This window comes from Rhinopithecus roxellana, chromosome 13 (assembly GCF_007565055.1).
Source record: "Rhinopithecus roxellana isolate Shanxi Qingling chromosome 13, ASM756505v1, whole genome shotgun sequence".
NCBI classification, from domain to species: domain Eukaryota; kingdom Metazoa; phylum Chordata; class Mammalia; order Primates; family Cercopithecidae; genus Rhinopithecus; species Rhinopithecus roxellana.
The window spans coordinates 131,789,682-131,807,819 of NC_044561.1; the positions used below are offsets into that span (position 1 = coordinate 131,789,682).

Here is an 18,138-nt window from a genome sequence, read left to right on the forward strand (position 1 = left end):
ACAGGGACCCATTTTACTCATGGTGTGCACCAGTCCCTCCTATGCGGCTCTGCCCTAAGGGCGGGGATGGAGCCCTCTCCACCGTGGAGTCCCCCGCAGAGCCTCAGGACCAGCTGGCCTCAGAGGGCTGTCAGCAGGACCCACCCCAGGAAGCCCATGTGTGATGTCCCACCCTTCCTGTGTGGCCCCATGACCATCCCCAGGCACAGATTAGAGGCCAAGACACAGAGAGGGTAAGCAGCCTGCCTGTGGCCACACAGCACTCAGGGTCACAGCCTGAGCTCTCAGTCATCACACTAGATGGCATCCCACTCCTGAGGGCAAAGAGGACCATAGACGATGGCCAGGCTTTCTGACAGTTTAGCCATTACTGTGAGAAGCATCTCTAACTCCATATCCACAAAGGCAGAGTCAAGACGCTAACAGTTGACAGGTGCCACGTGCCTCTCCACAGGCACTGAGGCCTCAAGCACCTTCGCGTGCAGGACCCCCACTGCCCCTCAGCAGACCTGTGCTGCAGATGAGCAAAGTGACAGGGCCAGCTCCACTGTCGGTGTGCCTGGGCCACAGGCCCCTGAGCTCTGCTGGCCACTCCAGGGTCCCACCTCTAAAGGAACCAGAAAAATGAGGAAAAACAACTCTACACATTAAGAAATATCATACCCCATGGCTGGGCATGGGGGCTCACGCCTGGAATCCCAGCACTTTGGGAGGCCGAGGCAGGTGGACCCCTTGAGGTCGGGAGTTTGAGACCAGCCTGGCCAACATGGCAAAACTGTCTCTACTAAAAAAAAAAAAAAAAAAAAAAAAAAGCCAGGTGTGGTGGTGCACCCTTGTAGTCCCAGCTACTCAGGAGGCTGAAATAGCAGAATTGCTTAAGCCCGGGAGGCGGAGCTTGCAGTGAGCCGAGGTCACGCCACAGCACTCCAGCCTGGGCGACAGAGCCAGACTCCGTCTCAAAAAAAAAAAAAAATCAAACCCCCAGTTAAAGGCTAACCATAAACAATAAAAGTACGCAAAATAGGACATCCAGAGCTGAAAGCATCAACAGACAAAAAGCAAAGGGGAAAGCGAACGCACCTTCAGGGAAGTGGGCACGAGCCGCAAACCCAGCATTCCCAGAGAAGCATGACAGCCCCCGAGTGCGTGAAAACGTTCACCCGCACGGCGAACTCCACATTCCCCGAGAAACACCACGGCCCGTGAGTGGATGAAACGTTCGCCCGCACGGCAACGGGGACTCACAAAACAGAACTCTGAGATGACACTTTCCATCAACCAAATTAACAAGGTTTTTTAAAAGACAGGACCCAGCCTGGCCATTAGGGCTGCAGAGCTGCGTGTAAATGAACGTCGCCCATGAGAAGTGAGGCCCTCCCCTCTCCTGCAGGTCCCCGACCACTGCCCCCCTCCACTCAGCCCTGACTCTGGCTGGGGTGGCACCCAAGATAAGAGACGTGAGACGACGAAGCCCTCGCCTACGTCAGCGATAAGGGTGCGCTGTTCCCTGTCACTGCTTGTTCACGGTGTCGGGCCCTCCACAGCCTGCGTCAGAGATAAGGGCGCGCTGTTCCCTGTGTCTGCTCGTTCACAGCACTGGGCCCTCCAGACTGTGGGCGTCCGAGGCTCACTGTGGTGTTTCCTTCCCCTGTCTTGGGCAGGCATGGCCTCTCACACACAGAGGTGCTCAAAAATGCACACAGGAAAAAGAATCAAAGGCCAGAAGGACGAAGAACAGTGGCTGGGCTCTCCCAGAGCAGCTGGTGGGGGCCTCACCGCCCATCAGCCCACAGCCCTGGGCTCTGAGGTCCTCCACTGATGCCAGCCCCCAACCCCACTGGCCTCTTTAGCCCCAAAACATGGAGGAAGTCACAGACACTGGTTCCGTGGGGTCACCTGGCATCGGGGAAGGCAGAGTCACTGCAGACGATGTCCTGCCCCCTGGATAACACCCTGCATTGGCAGCTGCAGGGCTGGGGCTTCACCGCAGGCCCACGGAGGTCCTGGGGCGCTACCCCTGTCTCTCTCCCATGCCCCTCCCTGCCACAGCCAAAGGCCCGATGTCCCGCCCAGCAGCGGCATCCACGTGAATCGAGTGATTCCTCCCAAAACAAAGTCTCCCACTGTCTAAGCTGAAACATGGAAGGGAGGTCTCTCTCGGTCCCCGAGGCTGTGGGGTGTGTGGACTCGGGCCTGCCCAGGTGCGTCCAGAAGAGGCCTCTGGAGCAGCCGAATCAGAGGCTCTCCTGAGCCCTCAAGCTCCGGGACTGGAGACGCCAGACCTGGTGAAGCCGCCACCAAGACGGGCTGCTGGCCCAGGAGCTATGTCCAGCCTGGCATTCTCATCGGTTCACGTCACCCCAAAACAGACAGTGCCTCTCCTGCCCCAGGAGCAGCTGTGCTGGCAGGTTCTCTGCAGACAGAGGAGTCTGAGCTGCTGAAACTTGATGCTATCTCAACATCTCTAAGCGCAGATTCCAAAAAAGCCTAACTGCGGCATATGTTGAAGCTGCTCATTGGAACGGTGGGAAAATACAAAAGCAAGGACTTCAGACCAAAAATAAATGAGCAAACGAACAAACAAACAGCTGGGGGGTGGGTGCGAGTTCCACCACTGTAACCCATCACGCTCTCTCCTCCTGCTGCTCCCATTGGCCTTCCTGCCTGTGGCTCTGGCCCAATGTCTATCCACAGGTACTCACCACAGGGGTCAGTCCTCACCCTCAGTGTCCGTCCACGGGCACTCTCCGCAGGGTCAGCCCTCACCCCCAGTGTCCATCCACGGGCACTGCCCGCAGGGTCAGCCCTCACCCCCGGTCAGTGCCTGGCCCCAGCACCAGCGTGTGCCCACTCACAGGCCTGCTGGCCTTCTGGAGGACAGCATGGTGACAGCCAAACCACCATCCAGCCTGGTGCTGGTGCCTGCCCTGCCCATCACATGGCCCCGGTGGGAACGAGGGGCCCCACAGGGGATCAGCCCCGAGGTGGAGAGGTGACCCCATCTGCCAGCATGAAATGCCAGAAAGTGCCAGAAAGATGCGAGGGCTTGAGAATAGTTCCCCTTTCCACAGCTCTTGTGGAAGAAGCCAGAACAGCCGTGCTGGGGCTTGCCTGCACTGGAGGAGCTGTGGAGGGAAGGCAAGGCTCCTGCGGGCATGGGGTACAGACACTTCCCCTGCAGCCTCCACATTTCATCTGACTCAGCGCATCCGAGATCAAAAGCTCCCCGACAGCCCTTCTACAGAGGCCCAAACCTGCCATCTCAAACATTACCGCCAGGGCCGGTAAGCGCCGCTCCCTCATTCTCTGTGGCCCTGGGCAGCGCCAGGGGACAACACAGATCAGCTCCCTGCCTGGGCTGGCTGTCTTCTCACGTGGCACGGGGTCTGGCACAAAGACACAGTCTGTGGAATGTGGCTTTTACACAGTTGCCAGCAGCCGCTCATAGAACCCCTCGAAGCAGCAGCCACTCCCGCCCTGGGGTTAAGGAGGGGGAACTGAGGCAGCAAGGCTGGTGATGGCCACTGGCTGTGGAACAGGGTCTGCGCTTAGGCACCAGATGGCAGGGCCTCACTTGCCTGGCACTCTGCTGCCTTGGACAGGTCCTTGCCTGTGACCACCTGGTGCTGGGCTCTGGCCTGTGACTGCCCAGTGCTGGCCCTGGCAAGGCTCCCAGGAGGCGGGGCTCAGTGGCCCAGTCATTCTGGGCAGGTGCCTGGGCCTCAAAAAGGGCCCCAGACCCCAAACTTTCAGGCCTGAGAGGCCTCAGATGATAGAAGCACCCAAGCCCAGAGGCCACAGAGCACCCCACAGTGCCCCAAACTGCTTTCAGGATCTTCATGGGCCACAGTATTTCAAAATGTACCAAATGTCATCATCGTATAAGGGCACCCAACATGTATTTTAGTTTCCCAGGATTCTGTCCCTGCCCTGCACAGCACCACATGAGGGAACATCTGTCTCAGGCCCTGTGCTGTCCACCGCTGGCTGGCCAGTGAAATCTCGCCATGGGGTTTGGCCCAGCCAGGCCTATCATCTTTTTCTCTGACAGGCACCTGCTAACAGACAGCCCGGAGGGTGGCAGCTCTGACTGGCCCTGGCAGGCACTGGGGTGGCCCCTTCTCCGCATGGTCCAGTGCCCCATGCCAGGGGTGAGGTGAGGGCCATGGCCAGCCCCTCCAGACACAGCCCCAGCCTGGGGGCTGTTCTCAGCCATAGCCAGCTTTCTCCCCGCCAGCCTCTGCACCTGACCCCTGAGCACTGGTGGGGAGCCAGTGCCGGGCACAAAGGCCCCGTTGGCTGGCACACCCTCCTCTGCAGGCCTGGGGCTGAGAGAGGAAGAGACTTGCTAGAGGTTTCAGGTGTCACCCCACCCCATCCCCCACAGCTGTGAGGTTCTCTGGATCCCTGGGCTTCACCTAGAGAGTTCCAGGGGGGACCGGGGTCTCCAACATATGCTCCACAGCAGACCCAGGAGGGTCTCCTTCCTGAGCAGAAGCAGGCACCCCCTCCCCCCACACAGTGAGTGGGGGTGGGAGGGTGTTGTGGGGGCCCCTCTCTCTGAGCTGCCTGCATACCCCCTGTCCCCACACAGTGGGGGGGCGGGTGGGAGGGTGTTGTGGGGGCCCCTCTCTCTGGGCTGCCTGCATACCCCCGTCCCCACACAGTGGGGGGGGCGGGCGGGGAGGGTGTTGTGGGGGCCCCTCTCTCTGAGCTGCCTGCATACCCCCTGTCCCCACACAGTGGGGGGACGGGCGGGGAGGGTGTTGTGGGGGCCCCTCTCTCTGAGCTGCCTGCATACCCCCGTCCCCACACAGTGGGGGGGCGGGCGGGGAGGGTGTTGTGGGGGCCCCTCTCTCTGGGCTGCCTGCAGGCTGCAGCTTCTACCCCACCCCAGCCCATCCCCTACTGTCCGTCCTCAGCAATCAAGAGCTGCTCCCAGGGCAGTGGTGCTATTGCTCATACCACAGGTTCCCCTGGTACTCCCGGGGCCCAGAGAACCCAGCCTTTCCCACAATCCAGGTGAAGACAGAACAAGGCACTCTGAGGGAGAAAGAGTTTGTGTGGATGCAGCATGACTACGTGAGAATCACACATCTGCGGGGTGCATGTGTGTGTGCATGTACACAGGTGTGCCCCCGCACTTGTGTGTGACTGGGAATGTGCTCCTGTGTGCACAATTGTGCATGCCCATGTATGCGTGTGCCTTGCACTTTTAAATGGAGCAGCAGCGGGTGAGGTGGGGCTCTCCCGGACTGGCCCCCAGTGTCTGGCGCCTGCACTCTGGAGCAGGGCGGTTTGCCCCTTCTAGGTTTTCCTGCAGAGGATTTCCCCCGCTCTGCTTTCATTTATAGGAAAACAGGAGTACCCTGAAAAACAAGTTTTGCTGAAATTCAAAACTATCTTCCAAAGTCCCTGCATCTGAATCCTGAAGACTCCCCAGTGGGTGAGCCGAGGAATAAGACCACCTTCTATGGGAGGGTCTCTCCCGTTACCTAGGTGCTGTGTGCCCTGGGGTGAGCCACACCCATGGAAGCCAGGTCACTGAAGCCCAATCCCCGCAGGGCTTCAGAGGGAATGGGGAGTGAGGTGCAGGGACCCTGCCTTGTACCCACACACTGGGCTCTGTGCTCACCACCAAACAGGAGGAGGTCCTAGTGGTGAGCAGGGGCAGGATATGCACCTTCTGGGAGCTACAGGGGGGCGAGGGGAGAGCTTGATGCAGTGGTGGAGTGTAGGAGAGGCTCAGAGACAAGGCCACTCATGAGACCAGGCTCCTGGCATGGCCATGGGCATCAGCAACTGCTTCTCTTCCTCAGCCCCATTCTGACTCTGAAGCACTGACTACAAGCACCTCCCGGGGACCATGGACATGTCACACACACGAATTCACCAGAGGAGAAACTGCAGGTAAGACTGCAGCACCTGATTGCTGGGTGGCAATCAGGTGGTCAAGTGAGCACCGAGCCTGCAGGTTCCTGATTACGGGGAAAGGCACAAACACCATTCAAAAACCTCAGCATCACAGCGACCAATCCTGACACAAAAAAGCAAAAGACTTTTCTAGGGGTCAAGTGCAGCACAGAGACACGGAAAGATGCATCATTCTTGGCCAGAAAAAAAAATGTGCAAATCAGCAAACCGGGCCTCAGGCCTTCAGCTCTCCAGGGTGCTTTTTAACTTTTGAGAACAACTCAAACCCTTGCCAGAGTCAGCATTTCAGACACATTAGCTCTTCTCCAATAACCCCTAAAGGGGGCGACTGTTTTCCCATTTCACTGGGACTTGGTCCTGCAGGGACTGGAACCTGGGCTGCAGGTGGCCTGGAGCCTGAGTTCTCTCCGGATTGGGGGAGGGGTGTGTGGGCAGCATCCAGGCCCCTCTCCGGGCCTGCTTCCGCTTCAGCCTCCAGGACACCCGCCTTCCACATTCCATTAGACACCTCCAAGGGGCCTTCCTGCCCCAGAGTGCTTGAGGCTGGGGCAGGCCCAGGACAGAAGAGGAACGCACAGCCCCTTTGGTGAAGGGTAACTTTCCCAGCTGAGATCTGCACTGACTTTACACCCCACTCTTAGATCTCAAGATTGCATCTCACCAAAGTTCGCATAACAGTTTTTGTTTTTCTATTAAAAGGCAAAATCCATCACCTTTTACATCTCCTCCTTGATAACATTTCATAAGCTCGGGGCTTGGGCCCCAGCGTCTTTCCTTTCCTTTGTCCCTGTGCGATTTTAAACGTCCCGCCCAGGGATCCCTGGTCTGGGCCCTGTGGGCGCTGGCGGCCCGGCTCAGAGGGCAGCTCTGCAGCCTGATTAATGGCCCCGAGTGACCCTGGGCCGCGGTAGGGATGGAGCTGCGTGAGCTCGCACGGCCCTTCTCCGCCAGTGTTTCACCCCCTACAGTTCACACAGTAAATGAGGAATTGTCTACGACTCAACAAGCAGGTGTTTTCAATACATCTACTTACAAGGTAGCTACGGTTTTGAAAGGTCTATGCGACTATTTAACCTGGTGACTAACTCGATTGGAAACAATGAAACAAATTACTACAAGAATCCAGACGACATCCCTCCCTCCCTCCCCCTTTCCTGCTTCCTCACCCGCTGTAGCAAGCAGGTGGGGAGTCGAGTCAGAGGCAGGGGCTGGCTGCGTGGACCCCCGGGTGGGATCCCACCCGCGACAAGGCACCCAGGCCCTTTGGGCGGGGCTCCCCGGGGTCAGCGTCCCGCCGCCTCCCCCGGGCCTCTGCTGGGCTGGCTGGAGGCAGGAGGACCCGGCCAGCAGCGTGGTGGGGAACTGGGTCCTGGGGTTGGCGGCAGGAAGGTCCCCACGGGCCCCCGCGCAGTTTGCCGCGCACGGGAAACGGCGAGGCCGGCAGGGCAGCGGCTTCTGGGCATTGTTCTCGGGCCGCGCGGCGCTCGGTGGCATCAAAGGGGACCGCGCAACCCGACACCGCGGCGGACGCGGGGACAGAGGCCTGAGGGCGGCGGGGACAGAGGCGCACAAGGCCCGGCCCGCGGCGAGGAGCCTGGGAGCCCGCGCGGCTTCGCTTCAACAGGTTGGAAACGCGGAGACGACGCCCCGCGCTCCATCGTCTTCCGCCCGCGGTCAGTCCCGGGACCGGCCTGCGGGGACGAGGCCGTGACGGCGACACAGGCCGCGTCTCCCGAGACCCCGCGGCCCCGCCCCGAGCCCTCCCGGCACCGACGGCCCCGCCGGCCGCGGGGGTCGGGTCACCGCGCGTGGACTCCGGCCGCTCGCACCGCGCACCCCGCCCGGCCCGGACCCGCGGGGAGAATGAATGGGCGGGACTCCGGCAACCCCGCCCGCCCGCTCCGTCCGGCTCTGGCGCCTCCTGCGCGCGTGGGCAGGGCCGGGGCTGAGCCCAGAGCGGCCGGGGCGGGGGCGAGCGAGCCGGGCGGGGACCCCAGCCAGGGCGGCGAGGCCGGCGGGGACCGGCGTGAACCTTCCCGTCCGGCCCGGTCTTACCTGGCTCCACGGAGGCCGCGCAGACCCAGAGCAGCAGGAGCAGGGGCGCACGCACGTCCAGGAGGCGCCGCCGCCGCGGCCACAGCCAGGGACACCTGCGCGGGACAGGCACGGGTCAGGGCCCCGCACACCTCCGCCGACCCCCGTCGGCCCCCGCAGCCCCGCCGCTCTGCAGCCGCACCTCGGCGCCCCCCGACCCCTGCCCGCAGCCCCAGCCGCACCTCGGCGCCATGCTCTCCCCGGGACCGTCAGCGCCGCGGGATGCTGCCTCCTCCACCGCGGTGCACCCGCTCGGACCGCCGCGCTCCAGCCGCCGCCGCTGAGAGGCCGGGCAGGGGGCGGGCAGCGGGCGGGCGCGGGGCGGGGACGCGCGGGGGGCGGAGCGACGAGCCGGGCCAGGCCAGGGGAGGGGAGAGCGGGGCGGGCGCCGCCGCGGGCCTGCGGCTGCGAGGACGGGGCGGGCTGGGACCCGGGCGCGGCGGGGACGGGCGAGGGCGGACAGGGACGCGCCCCGCCCCCAGGGAGCTGCCCGAGGCTGAGACCCAGAGTAGGGTCCGGGGGCTGCCCTGCGAGGAAGCCCAGGTTTATGCAGAAGGTGACCACCGCTGCCCGCCGGGCTACGACCCCAGCCCCTGAGGCCGGTGGGGCAGCGGGAAGGAGGGAGATTTGAATAAAAACATTCACCGCGGGGGCGGGGGACAGGATGGAGGAAGAAGCCTGCACCTCCTGCCCCGCAAAGCCCCTGCAGGATCCTGTCCCGGCTGCACGGAGGGACGCGAGACAGGAGGGGCGTGCGAGGGCCAGCTCTGTCCCCAGGTGCCCCTGTCCGGAGGACCCGGCTCAGCAGAGCCCCTTCCTCCCCAGTTCCCAGGCTCCTCCTCCCTCTCAGGTGAAGACCCTGTTTCCATTTCTGCAGGGCCAGCATCCTGAGCCCCACCTGCGGGCCCTGAGTGCCTTCCTCCCGGCAGCTGTGCCCCCACCCCACCGGACCGCTCCCTGCAACCAGAGAGCCCTCACTCACACCAGCAACCCCCTACCACGCACCTGCTCCCTCCCGGTGCGCACAAAACTCATGGCACTGACTTGACAGCTTTCTCTAAAACCCTGATTCCACCTTGGCCCATCCACACTGTCCCTTCCCAGCCAGGGCTCATCTCCTATGCCTGGACCAAGCAGCATAGTCTCCTGTCTCCCTGGTCTACCCACATGTGACCCCACCCATCCTCTGAAGCAGCCCCAGGAGGAAGCAGGGACTTCACACTTCTAGTGCCCGGCCCTCTGGGCCCTCCTCTCTGGGCTTCTTGCCAGGGTCCTCCCAACCTGACCACTGCCTCCCACCTCCTCTCCACTCCTGTGGCTTTTCCGCCGCAGCTGCACGGCCTGCTTGGGATTCTCCTCTGCTGGCATCATCGCTGCCTGCCTCAGCCTTCCCAGGCCCAGTCCTGCCCAGTCTCACCCCTTCCCACCCATCCACCTGACCAGGTCCCCACCAGCATCTGCCTTCAAACCTGGAGTCCTTCTCTGAGTGCTTGTGGTCCTCTGTGAGGAAGGACATCAATTTAAAGGATTATGACCCACATTTTTTAAAAAATAAAAAGATTAAGAACAGCATAGAGTAGAAGTGGTCATCGCACACTCTTCTGCAAAACTTTTGTTTCTCAGGTGGACGGAGGAGTGAGTCTGTGTGGTGTATGTCAGGATCTGGTGGTGTCTCTGCAGTGCAGTGGGCGTGTCTGCGTGTCTGCTGTGTGTGTGTCTGTGACTGTATCTTGTGTGCATGTGTCTGCATGTCTCTGTGTGCTGTGTCTGTGCATGTGTGTGTTTCTGTAACTATGTGCAGTGTGTGCATGTGTGTCAGTATGTGTGCGTGTGTGTGTCGGGGGTGTTCGTGTGTCCTGGGTCCTGGTGGCATCTCCTCTCTAGGCTCCTGGTCTGTCTGGCGCCCTGTCCATTAACCCTGCAGTGCAGGTCTCTTTCACCTCTTCCATCTCACCTGCCCTGGGGCGCCACTTCCGCCCAACCCCAACCCATTCCTAAGTCTTCCGTCAGGGGAGACGCCTGCTGCCAGGGAAGCAGGTCTCTGCAGGTGTGGCCTGATGCACGGCCCTGGGGGCCTGTCTGCGGCTCCTGGGAGGCAGGGGCTGGGGCAGGGCGGGTGCCAGCCCACCTGTGGCCTGAGTTGGCCTACCTCTCTCCCGCCCCACTCCCCACCTTTGGGGACTATAGGGTGCAATCAGTAGGAGACACAACTACTAAGAAACGCATGTGACTGCTCACCTGAGAGCTGTAGAACTCTTTTTGCTCATTTGTTTCACTTGGGGCCTTACCTTGGCCTCGTGGCTGCGTCTCCATAGGCCCTGCAGCATCCCCTCTTTCTGTTAAGAGTTGTATTGTTTCCTTTATAGACACAAGTGATACGTGATCGCCATGGAAAAATCAACAGAAAATGCACAAACGCACGTAGAAAATAAGACCAAAAGTCCCTCCATTCACCTTATCTCCTCCCGGGTCCTTCTGCACAGACACCCACAGGTGCTCTGACGGCAGCGCCCAACGCCCACGTGGAGCTCTGCTCAGCCCTGTTTGTCCCTCCGCCAGGGTCCCAGAGGCTCTGTGTCCTCTGGTAGGGGCAGGCTCAAACCAGTGCCCCCAAAGAGACAGGCATGCCAGGTGCTTGGGGGGCTTTGGAGCACATGTGTGGGCAGCAGGAGAGTGGCCATGGTGCAACCAGCACAGGTGTGGGTTGCAGGGACCAGGGGAGGACTCATGGGCTGTGGAGGAGTGGGCTGTGGGGGGGGGGGCACAGGGAGGAGAGAGCATCCAGGACTGAGGGCAACTGCAGCAAAGGTCCTGGGGTGGAGCAGGTGGAGCAGGCTTAGGACTGTGTCTGGGTTCCAAGAAGTGGTAGCAGATTCCTCAAGTCTGGGGCCTGCACCACAGGTGTCTGTCTTTCTTCCTGGGCAGGTGGGCCTGGGATGGGGTTGGTGGGTTTGCAGGGGAAAGTGGTACAGACACGGAAGGGGCTGCACTCAGGCTCAGAGGAGCTGCCCGGGCCATGGCTACAGCCCGCTGTGCAGCCCTCTAAGGGGCCCCAGGAGCCTAGGAAAGGTTCAACTTTTGTGAGGGGCTGCACTCCTCCTGACATGGAGCAGACCCAACCTCAGCCCTGGCTCTGGCCCTGAAGGGGCTTTAACAGCACAGACTCAGGCCCTTGGCCTCAGCGCCCACCCCAGCGGCCCTTCATGCCTGAGACACCAGAGGAAAACAGGTGGACATGGGGAGTGCTCGCCCAGCTGGCCCAGTGCTCCCTGGAGGCACAATGGGATCCAGGCTGCAGGAACCGTCCCTCCTCCCCGTGCCCAGCGGGCCCTGCCCCGCAGAGCTTGCCGTGTACTATGGAAGTAACTTTTCGTCCAGTAAGGAAGAAAACTGTCGCACAGGCAGGGCAGGCTGTGAAAAGCACAAACATGTATCCCAAAATCAAGTTTTCTGCGGGGTCACACACTGGCGTTCCCAGGCCCTAACCACACGTGCCCACCCATAACTGAGGCGCCTCTGGGCCTGCTTGCTCCCATCCTGGCCGTGAGCACCCACCTGAGATCTGCAGCGGGAGAGAGGCTGGGCCGTGGCCCCTGCATGACCCTGTGCTTCCCACCCCTGTTCCTGCCACTTGGCCCTGCTGCCCAGATTATCTCCTCCTTGGCCCCAGTTGCTGCAGCACATTGCAGTCCAGGCTTGTTTCCCTGTGTCCCACCTGGGGCTCGGGCACCCCCCACGGGATGCTCTGGCTTGCTGGTGTCTGCATCTTCGCTCCTGGCATGGTGTGGAGTAAACACCCATCACATGAAAGACCTAGGGGCCGGCTGCCTTTCTCACCTGGACCTCAGCCCTTACTGCTGGGCCTCGCTGGTGGACATGGCCTGAGGGGACACTGACCCGCTGAGCCCTGCGCACCAGGCAGGGCCAGCCCCTCTGTGTCACAGACAGTTCGTAGGAGGATTGTCATGGCAGAATCTGGAATTAGCAGGTGAACAATGGGAAACCCACACAATGGGCCACCAGAGCCATCAGAATAAAAAGCATCTTGTGGAAAGAGCCGCAGCCAGAACCCCACACGCCACATGGCCCATGGCATGGAGCATCCGTGTAGGACGCTTTGAGCCTACTGTGCCACACGCCTCCCTCTGAGTGTCAAAGTACAGGAGATCTCGATTCTTTTCGCTCTGATTTTCCACACTTCCGAAGGGTTCTACAACAACCATTTGAGTTGGTTTTGGGTGCACGTCCCCATCTTGCTGCTGCGAGAAAAGGCCTCCGGTCCCCGATCCACCTGGCCTGTGTTGACTGAGGAGAATCCACACACCGGGATACATACCGCCTGGCCTCCCACGTGGTGCTGCTGACGCGGGAGGAAGGAACCAGGCCCCAGACACCCGGCCCTGCCGCTCCCTGCCTGCCTGACAGCCGCCACCAGCAGCAGAGCCACCACCCAGACCTGGGCCCCCTCTCCTTCCTGCTGCTCAGCCTCACGTGGAGAAGGGAATCTCACTGCTGGCTTCACAGAGGACACAGCCCTCCCAGGGAGCTGGGACTATGCTCAGGGGGAGGCACCCTGACTATGCACACACCACATGCACACACACACACATGCCATCCACACACCACATGCACACACACACGCCATCCACACACCACATGCACACACACACACATGCCATCCACACACCACATGCACACACACACGCCATCCACACACCACACACACACGCCATCCACACACCACATGCACACACACACATGCCATCCACACACCACACGCACACACACACATGCCATCCACACACCACACACATACACACGCCATCCACACACCACACCCCACAAGCAACACCACACACATGCCATCCACACACCACACGCACACACACACACGCCATCCACACACCACACCCCACAAGCAACACCACACACACACCCAGTACCACACACCCCTCAACACCACACACACCACACACATGCCTTACACACATCCCCAAACACACCATCCACACACCACAAACCACACACATACATCACACTCATGCACTGTATACACATGCCATCCACCCACCACATACTACACATACACATCATACACTACACACACATGCCATCCACATGCCACAAACCACACACATGCTATCCATCACACACACACCATCTACACCATCTACATACTATACATCACACACGTTCACTACACACATGCCATCCACACACACCATATACATACCACACTGCTGCATCACCAGCATCCAGAGCCATGCTTGGCAGGATGCAGATGCTGAATACATGTGTTTAGATGGAAGGACTGGACGTGGGGAGGAACTTGAGCCTGGCATGTCTGAGACAGATGATTGGGAGTGTGCAGCCCCAGGGAGGTGCTGGCATGAACCCACCACAGCCTCCCAGGCCTCCACCTGCACCTGTCGGGACCCTTTGTGCTCCCTCTCCGGTCACACCATCCACGCAATCACAGGATGAGTCGTCTGAAGACACACAACTCACGCAGGACACAACCTCACTGTAAAACTCCACCTGTGACCAGTAAAGCTGGAGTCCCATCACCGCCTCCTGCCAAACCGAACCCTTATCATCTCCTGTGGGTTGTCCTTCCAGGCTGTTTTACAAAAAGCATTTTGTAGATATTCGTTACTTTAGAAATATTAGGTTGCTTTGTGGAGGTTTAAAACAAAGCATACATGAGATAATATCCATGGTTTTGAAGCTTGCTTTTAAAGCTCAATTTATGTTCTAGCTGTTTCTATGTCAGGATGAATACATTTATGTAAATGATTGAAATGAAACTAACTAGCTAAGTCTCCCTAAAATTAATGAGTTAGCTTATTAATTAATAATGAGAGTCAATTCTTCACCATTACTGAGACTTAGCTTATTTCCATTTCTTTGCTTAAAATAACATACTATCTTGAAAAGAGATAGAAGCTGTGAGAAAGAAAGAAATGAAAAGGCTAAAAATGAAAACACAGTAAAAGAGATGAAAAATGGCTTTGAGAAGCTTGTCAGTAAACTCGACCTAGCCAAAGAAATCGGTGAATTTGAAAAGAGCTCTACAGAAATCATCCAAATGAAAAACCAGAGAGATAAAAGGAATGGGGGAAACACAGAGCATGTCTCCAAGGGATTACGAGATGTTATCAAGCAGTTTAACATACATACATTGGAATCACAGATGGTGAGGGGGTATGGGAGGAATAGTTGAAGAAATAATGGTTAATAATTTTCCAAAATCAATGACAGACATCAAAGCACAGATTAACAAAACTCAGAGACAAATGCCAAAAAAGTAAAACAAACAAAACAGAACAGAAACAAAAACAAGCACAGAAACCTGTGCATATTCAAGCTGCTGAGGAAAAAAGACATATAGAAACTCTCTAAGGCAACTGGGAGGAGAAGGGAGGTAGAGGGACACATGAGACATGAGAGAAACAAAGACAAGAAGCACAGCAGAGCTATCTGCAGACACTATGCAAGGTGGATGACGATGGAGGGATGGCTTTCTAGTACTGAAAGGAAAAAAAGTACTGATTCAGAATTTTTTTTTTTTTTTTTTTTTTTTTTTTTTTTTTTTTTTTTTTGAGATGGAGTCTCTCTGTTAACTGGGCTGGAATGCAGTGGCGCAATCTCTGCTCACTGCAAGCTCTGCCTACCAGGTTCACGCCATTCTCCTGCCTCAGCCTCCCGAGTAGCTGGGACTCAGGCACTGGCCACCATGCCTGGCTAATTTTTTGTATTTTTAGTAGAGATGGGGTTTCACCATGTTAGCCAGGATGGTCTTGATCTCCTCACCTCGTGATCCACCTGCTTCAGCCTCCCAAAGTGCTGGGATTGCAGGCATGAGCTACCATGCCCGGCCTGATTCAGAATTCTTTACCAGTGAAAATAACTTTTAAAAATTAAGGGAGGAAGGGGGAGGCCAACAAGCAGGCGTTGGCTATCTGAGCAGGGGCCTAGGATATCCTGTTCCTTCTGTAGTTTGCTCACCTAAGCCAATTCAAGGCACTTTGTCTTGGAAATGGACCACTGTATACATTATTTATTTCAGACATGAAGAACAATATAGAAAAGGATGAAATGAAAATGAAAATTAAAAAAAAAATTTAATTGCTGCAAATGACAACTATTTCAAGGGAAAGTGGTAACATTGTACTGTGTTGATAACATGCTCCAAGGTAAAGTGTGTGATGATAATTCACAGAGGATGAAAGGGAAGAGTTGGGAAAACACCGCTGTTGGGTCCTTACACTATAAGTGAAGCAGTCTCACTATCTGAAGATAAACTCTGATTACTTTAAGACTTAACCCTGGGACAGTGAGTACAATTTTCTAAAAGAGGTGTAAGTTATAGGACAAGAGGGCATAACATGGAATAATGAAGTAATGCTCAGTTAACCAAGAGAAGGCAGAAAAGCAAGCAAAAGAAGCAAAAAACAGACATAACAAATAGAAAACACGTGACAAAATGGTAGCTTGTAATCCAATTGTATCAATAATCCTATTAAATGTGAATGGTCTAGCCATACCAGTTAAAAGATAGATTGTCAGACTGGATTTTAAAAAGCAGGATTCAACTACATCGTGTCTATAAGAAATGCACTTTAAATCTAAAGACATATATAGAGTTAAGCATAATACACCATTCAAACACCAGCCAAAAGAAAGGCGGAGTCACTGTCTTCACCTCCGACAAATAGATTTCAACATCTACATGGATGTAGATGTAGATCTAGAAGGAGCATCAACATAGATGATGAGGGACTTTGCATAATAATGAGGGTCAGTGCTCCAAGAAGACATCACAATCATACATGAACATGTACCAAACAACGGGGTTTCAAAACCCATGAAGAAGGCCGGGTGCAGTAGCTCATGCCTGTAATCCCAGCACTTTGGGAGGCCGAGGCGGGCGGATCACGGGGTCAGGAGATCGAGACCATCCTGGCTAACACAGTGAAACCCCATCTCTACTAAAAATACAAAAAATTAACCGGGCATGGTGGCGGGCACCTGTAGTCCCAGCTACTCGGGAGGCTGAGGCAGGAGAATGGTGTGAACCCAGGAGGCGGAGCTTGCAGTGAGCCGAGATCACGCCACTACACTCCAGCCTGGGCGGCAAAGCGAGACTCCGTCTCAAAAAAAAAAAAAAAAAAAAAAAAAAAAAAAAAAAACCCGTGAAGAAAAACCCATCGAACTGGAAGGAGAAATAGACAGAACCTCAGTTATGCTTTAAAATTTCATCTCTTTTCTCTCGGTAATTGTCAGACACATGGACAGAAAAATCAGTAAGGATGCAGAGGGCGTGAGTGACACTATCCGGCATCTAGAGCTGACTGATGTTTGTAGAACACACACCCAACAACAGCTTAGAATGTTCTTCTCAAATGCACATGGACGTCACCAACAGAGACCATATCCTGGGCCTTAAGATACATCTTAACACATTTTTAAAAATACAAATCCTGGCCGGGCGCGGTGGCTCACGCCTGTAATCCCAGCACTTTGGGAGGCTGAGGTGGGCAGATCATGAGGTCAGGAGATCGAGACCATCCTGGCTAACATGGTGAAACCCTGTCTCTACTAAAAATAAAAAAAAAATTAGCCAGGTGCCATGGTGGGTGCCTGTAGTACCAGCTACTCAGGAGGCTGAGGCAGGACAATGGCGTGAACCCGGGAGGCAGAGCTTGCAGTGAGTGGAGATCGCGCCACTGCACTCCAGCCTGGGCAACAGAGCGAGACTCCATCTCAAAAAAAAAAAAAAAAAAAAAAAACAAATCCTACAAAGTATGCTTTTAGGGCATAACAGAGTTAAGCAAGAAATAAAAAATTGTTATCTGGAAAGTCCCAACATATTTGGAAATTTTAAACAACACATTTCTCAATAAATCGTATGACTCTTGGACTCTTGGGAGACAATTAATACTTTGTTTAGTTAATTGAAAATAACAGCATATCCACATTTCTGGGGAAAAGCTAATGCAGCACTTAACGGGAAATTTATAGCAGTGAATATGGAAAAGAAGGAGCGCAAAGAAATGACCCAAGCTTCCAACTGAAGAAGCCAGGAAAAAAGCAAATTAAGCACAAAGGAAGTAATAAATATCAGAACTGAAATTAATGAAAAATAGGAAGCAGACCAAAACAGTAGTGAAAAATTATTGAAGTCAAAAGCTGGCTGTTTCTTCTTTTGTTTTGTCTTCTGGAAATTCTGTCTGGACTGAATTTTTTTTTTTTTTTTTTTTTTTAATGGAGTCTCACTCTGTTGCCCAGGCTGGAGTGCAATGACACGATCTCGGCTCACTGCAGCCTCCACCTCCTGGGTTCAAGTGGTTCTCCTGCCTCAGCCTCCTGAGTAGCTGGGATTACAGGCGTGAGCCACCACACCCAGCTAATTTTTGTATTTTTAGTAGAGATGGGGTTTCATCATGTTGGCCAGGCTGGCCTGGAATTGCTGACCTCAAGTGATCCACCCACCTTGGCCTCCCGAAGTGCTGAGATTACAGGTGTGAACCACTGCACCCAGCCCAGACTGATTTTTTTTTAAAGGGTACCGATATAAATTTCCAATATCAAGAATGAAAGAATAGAAGAAGGAGAGATACTGCAGATACTAAAAAGATAGGCCAGGCACAGAGTCCCATGCCAGCAACACCAGAGCTTTGGGAGGTCAAAGCAGGATGATCGTCTGAGCCCAGGAGTTCAATGTTACAGAGAGCTATGATCACACCACTGCACTCCAGCCAGGGTGACAGAGTGAGACCCTGTCTCTTAAAAAATAAAAGGGATAATAAATGCTACTGGTGAAAATAGAGAATTTATAAAATACCGTTTGTGAACAATTTTAATTTTAAAAACTGAATAGCTTCACATCTGTTGAAGAAATTAAACTCATAATTAAAAGCCATTTAGGAAGAAAACCCCTAGCCCAGATGTCTTCACTGCTAAATATTATAAAATATTTATTGAAGGAATAATTGCAAATTACAGAAGCTCTTTTAGAACATGGAGGAGAAAGGGAAACTTCCCAACTCATTTCACGAGGCCTCTATTACTCTGATACCAGACAGAGACACTGCAAGAAAAGAAAAC

General features: G+C 55.6%; 1 protein-coding gene and 1 long non-coding RNA gene across 3 annotated transcripts in view; one reads left to right on the plus strand and one right to left on the minus strand.

Moving 5' to 3' along the window:
• Positions 1–8,326, minus strand: part of COL18A1 (collagen type XVIII alpha 1 chain) — a 103,634-nt gene extending 95,308 nt beyond the window's left edge. For both annotated transcript variants that reach the window (XM_030914288.1, XM_030914287.1), the window contains exons 1-2: positions 8,211–8,326; positions 7,990–8,084 (exon numbers count right to left, since the gene is read on the minus strand). In XM_030914288.1, the coding sequence (XP_030770148.1) occupies positions 7,990–8,084; positions 8,211–8,221 (106 nt within the window). In that variant the 5' untranslated portion in view covers positions 8,222–8,326. The remainder of the gene's footprint in view (positions 1–7,989; positions 8,085–8,210) is intronic.
• On the plus strand, positions 3,169–6,054 carry LOC104667609. Its single transcript, XR_748696.1, has 4 exons — positions 3,169–3,284; positions 4,923–5,022; positions 5,355–5,446; positions 5,820–6,054. It is a non-coding gene; the product is annotated as an uncharacterized LOC104667609 (long non-coding RNA).
• Positions 8,327–18,138: the final 9,812 nt, after the last annotated feature.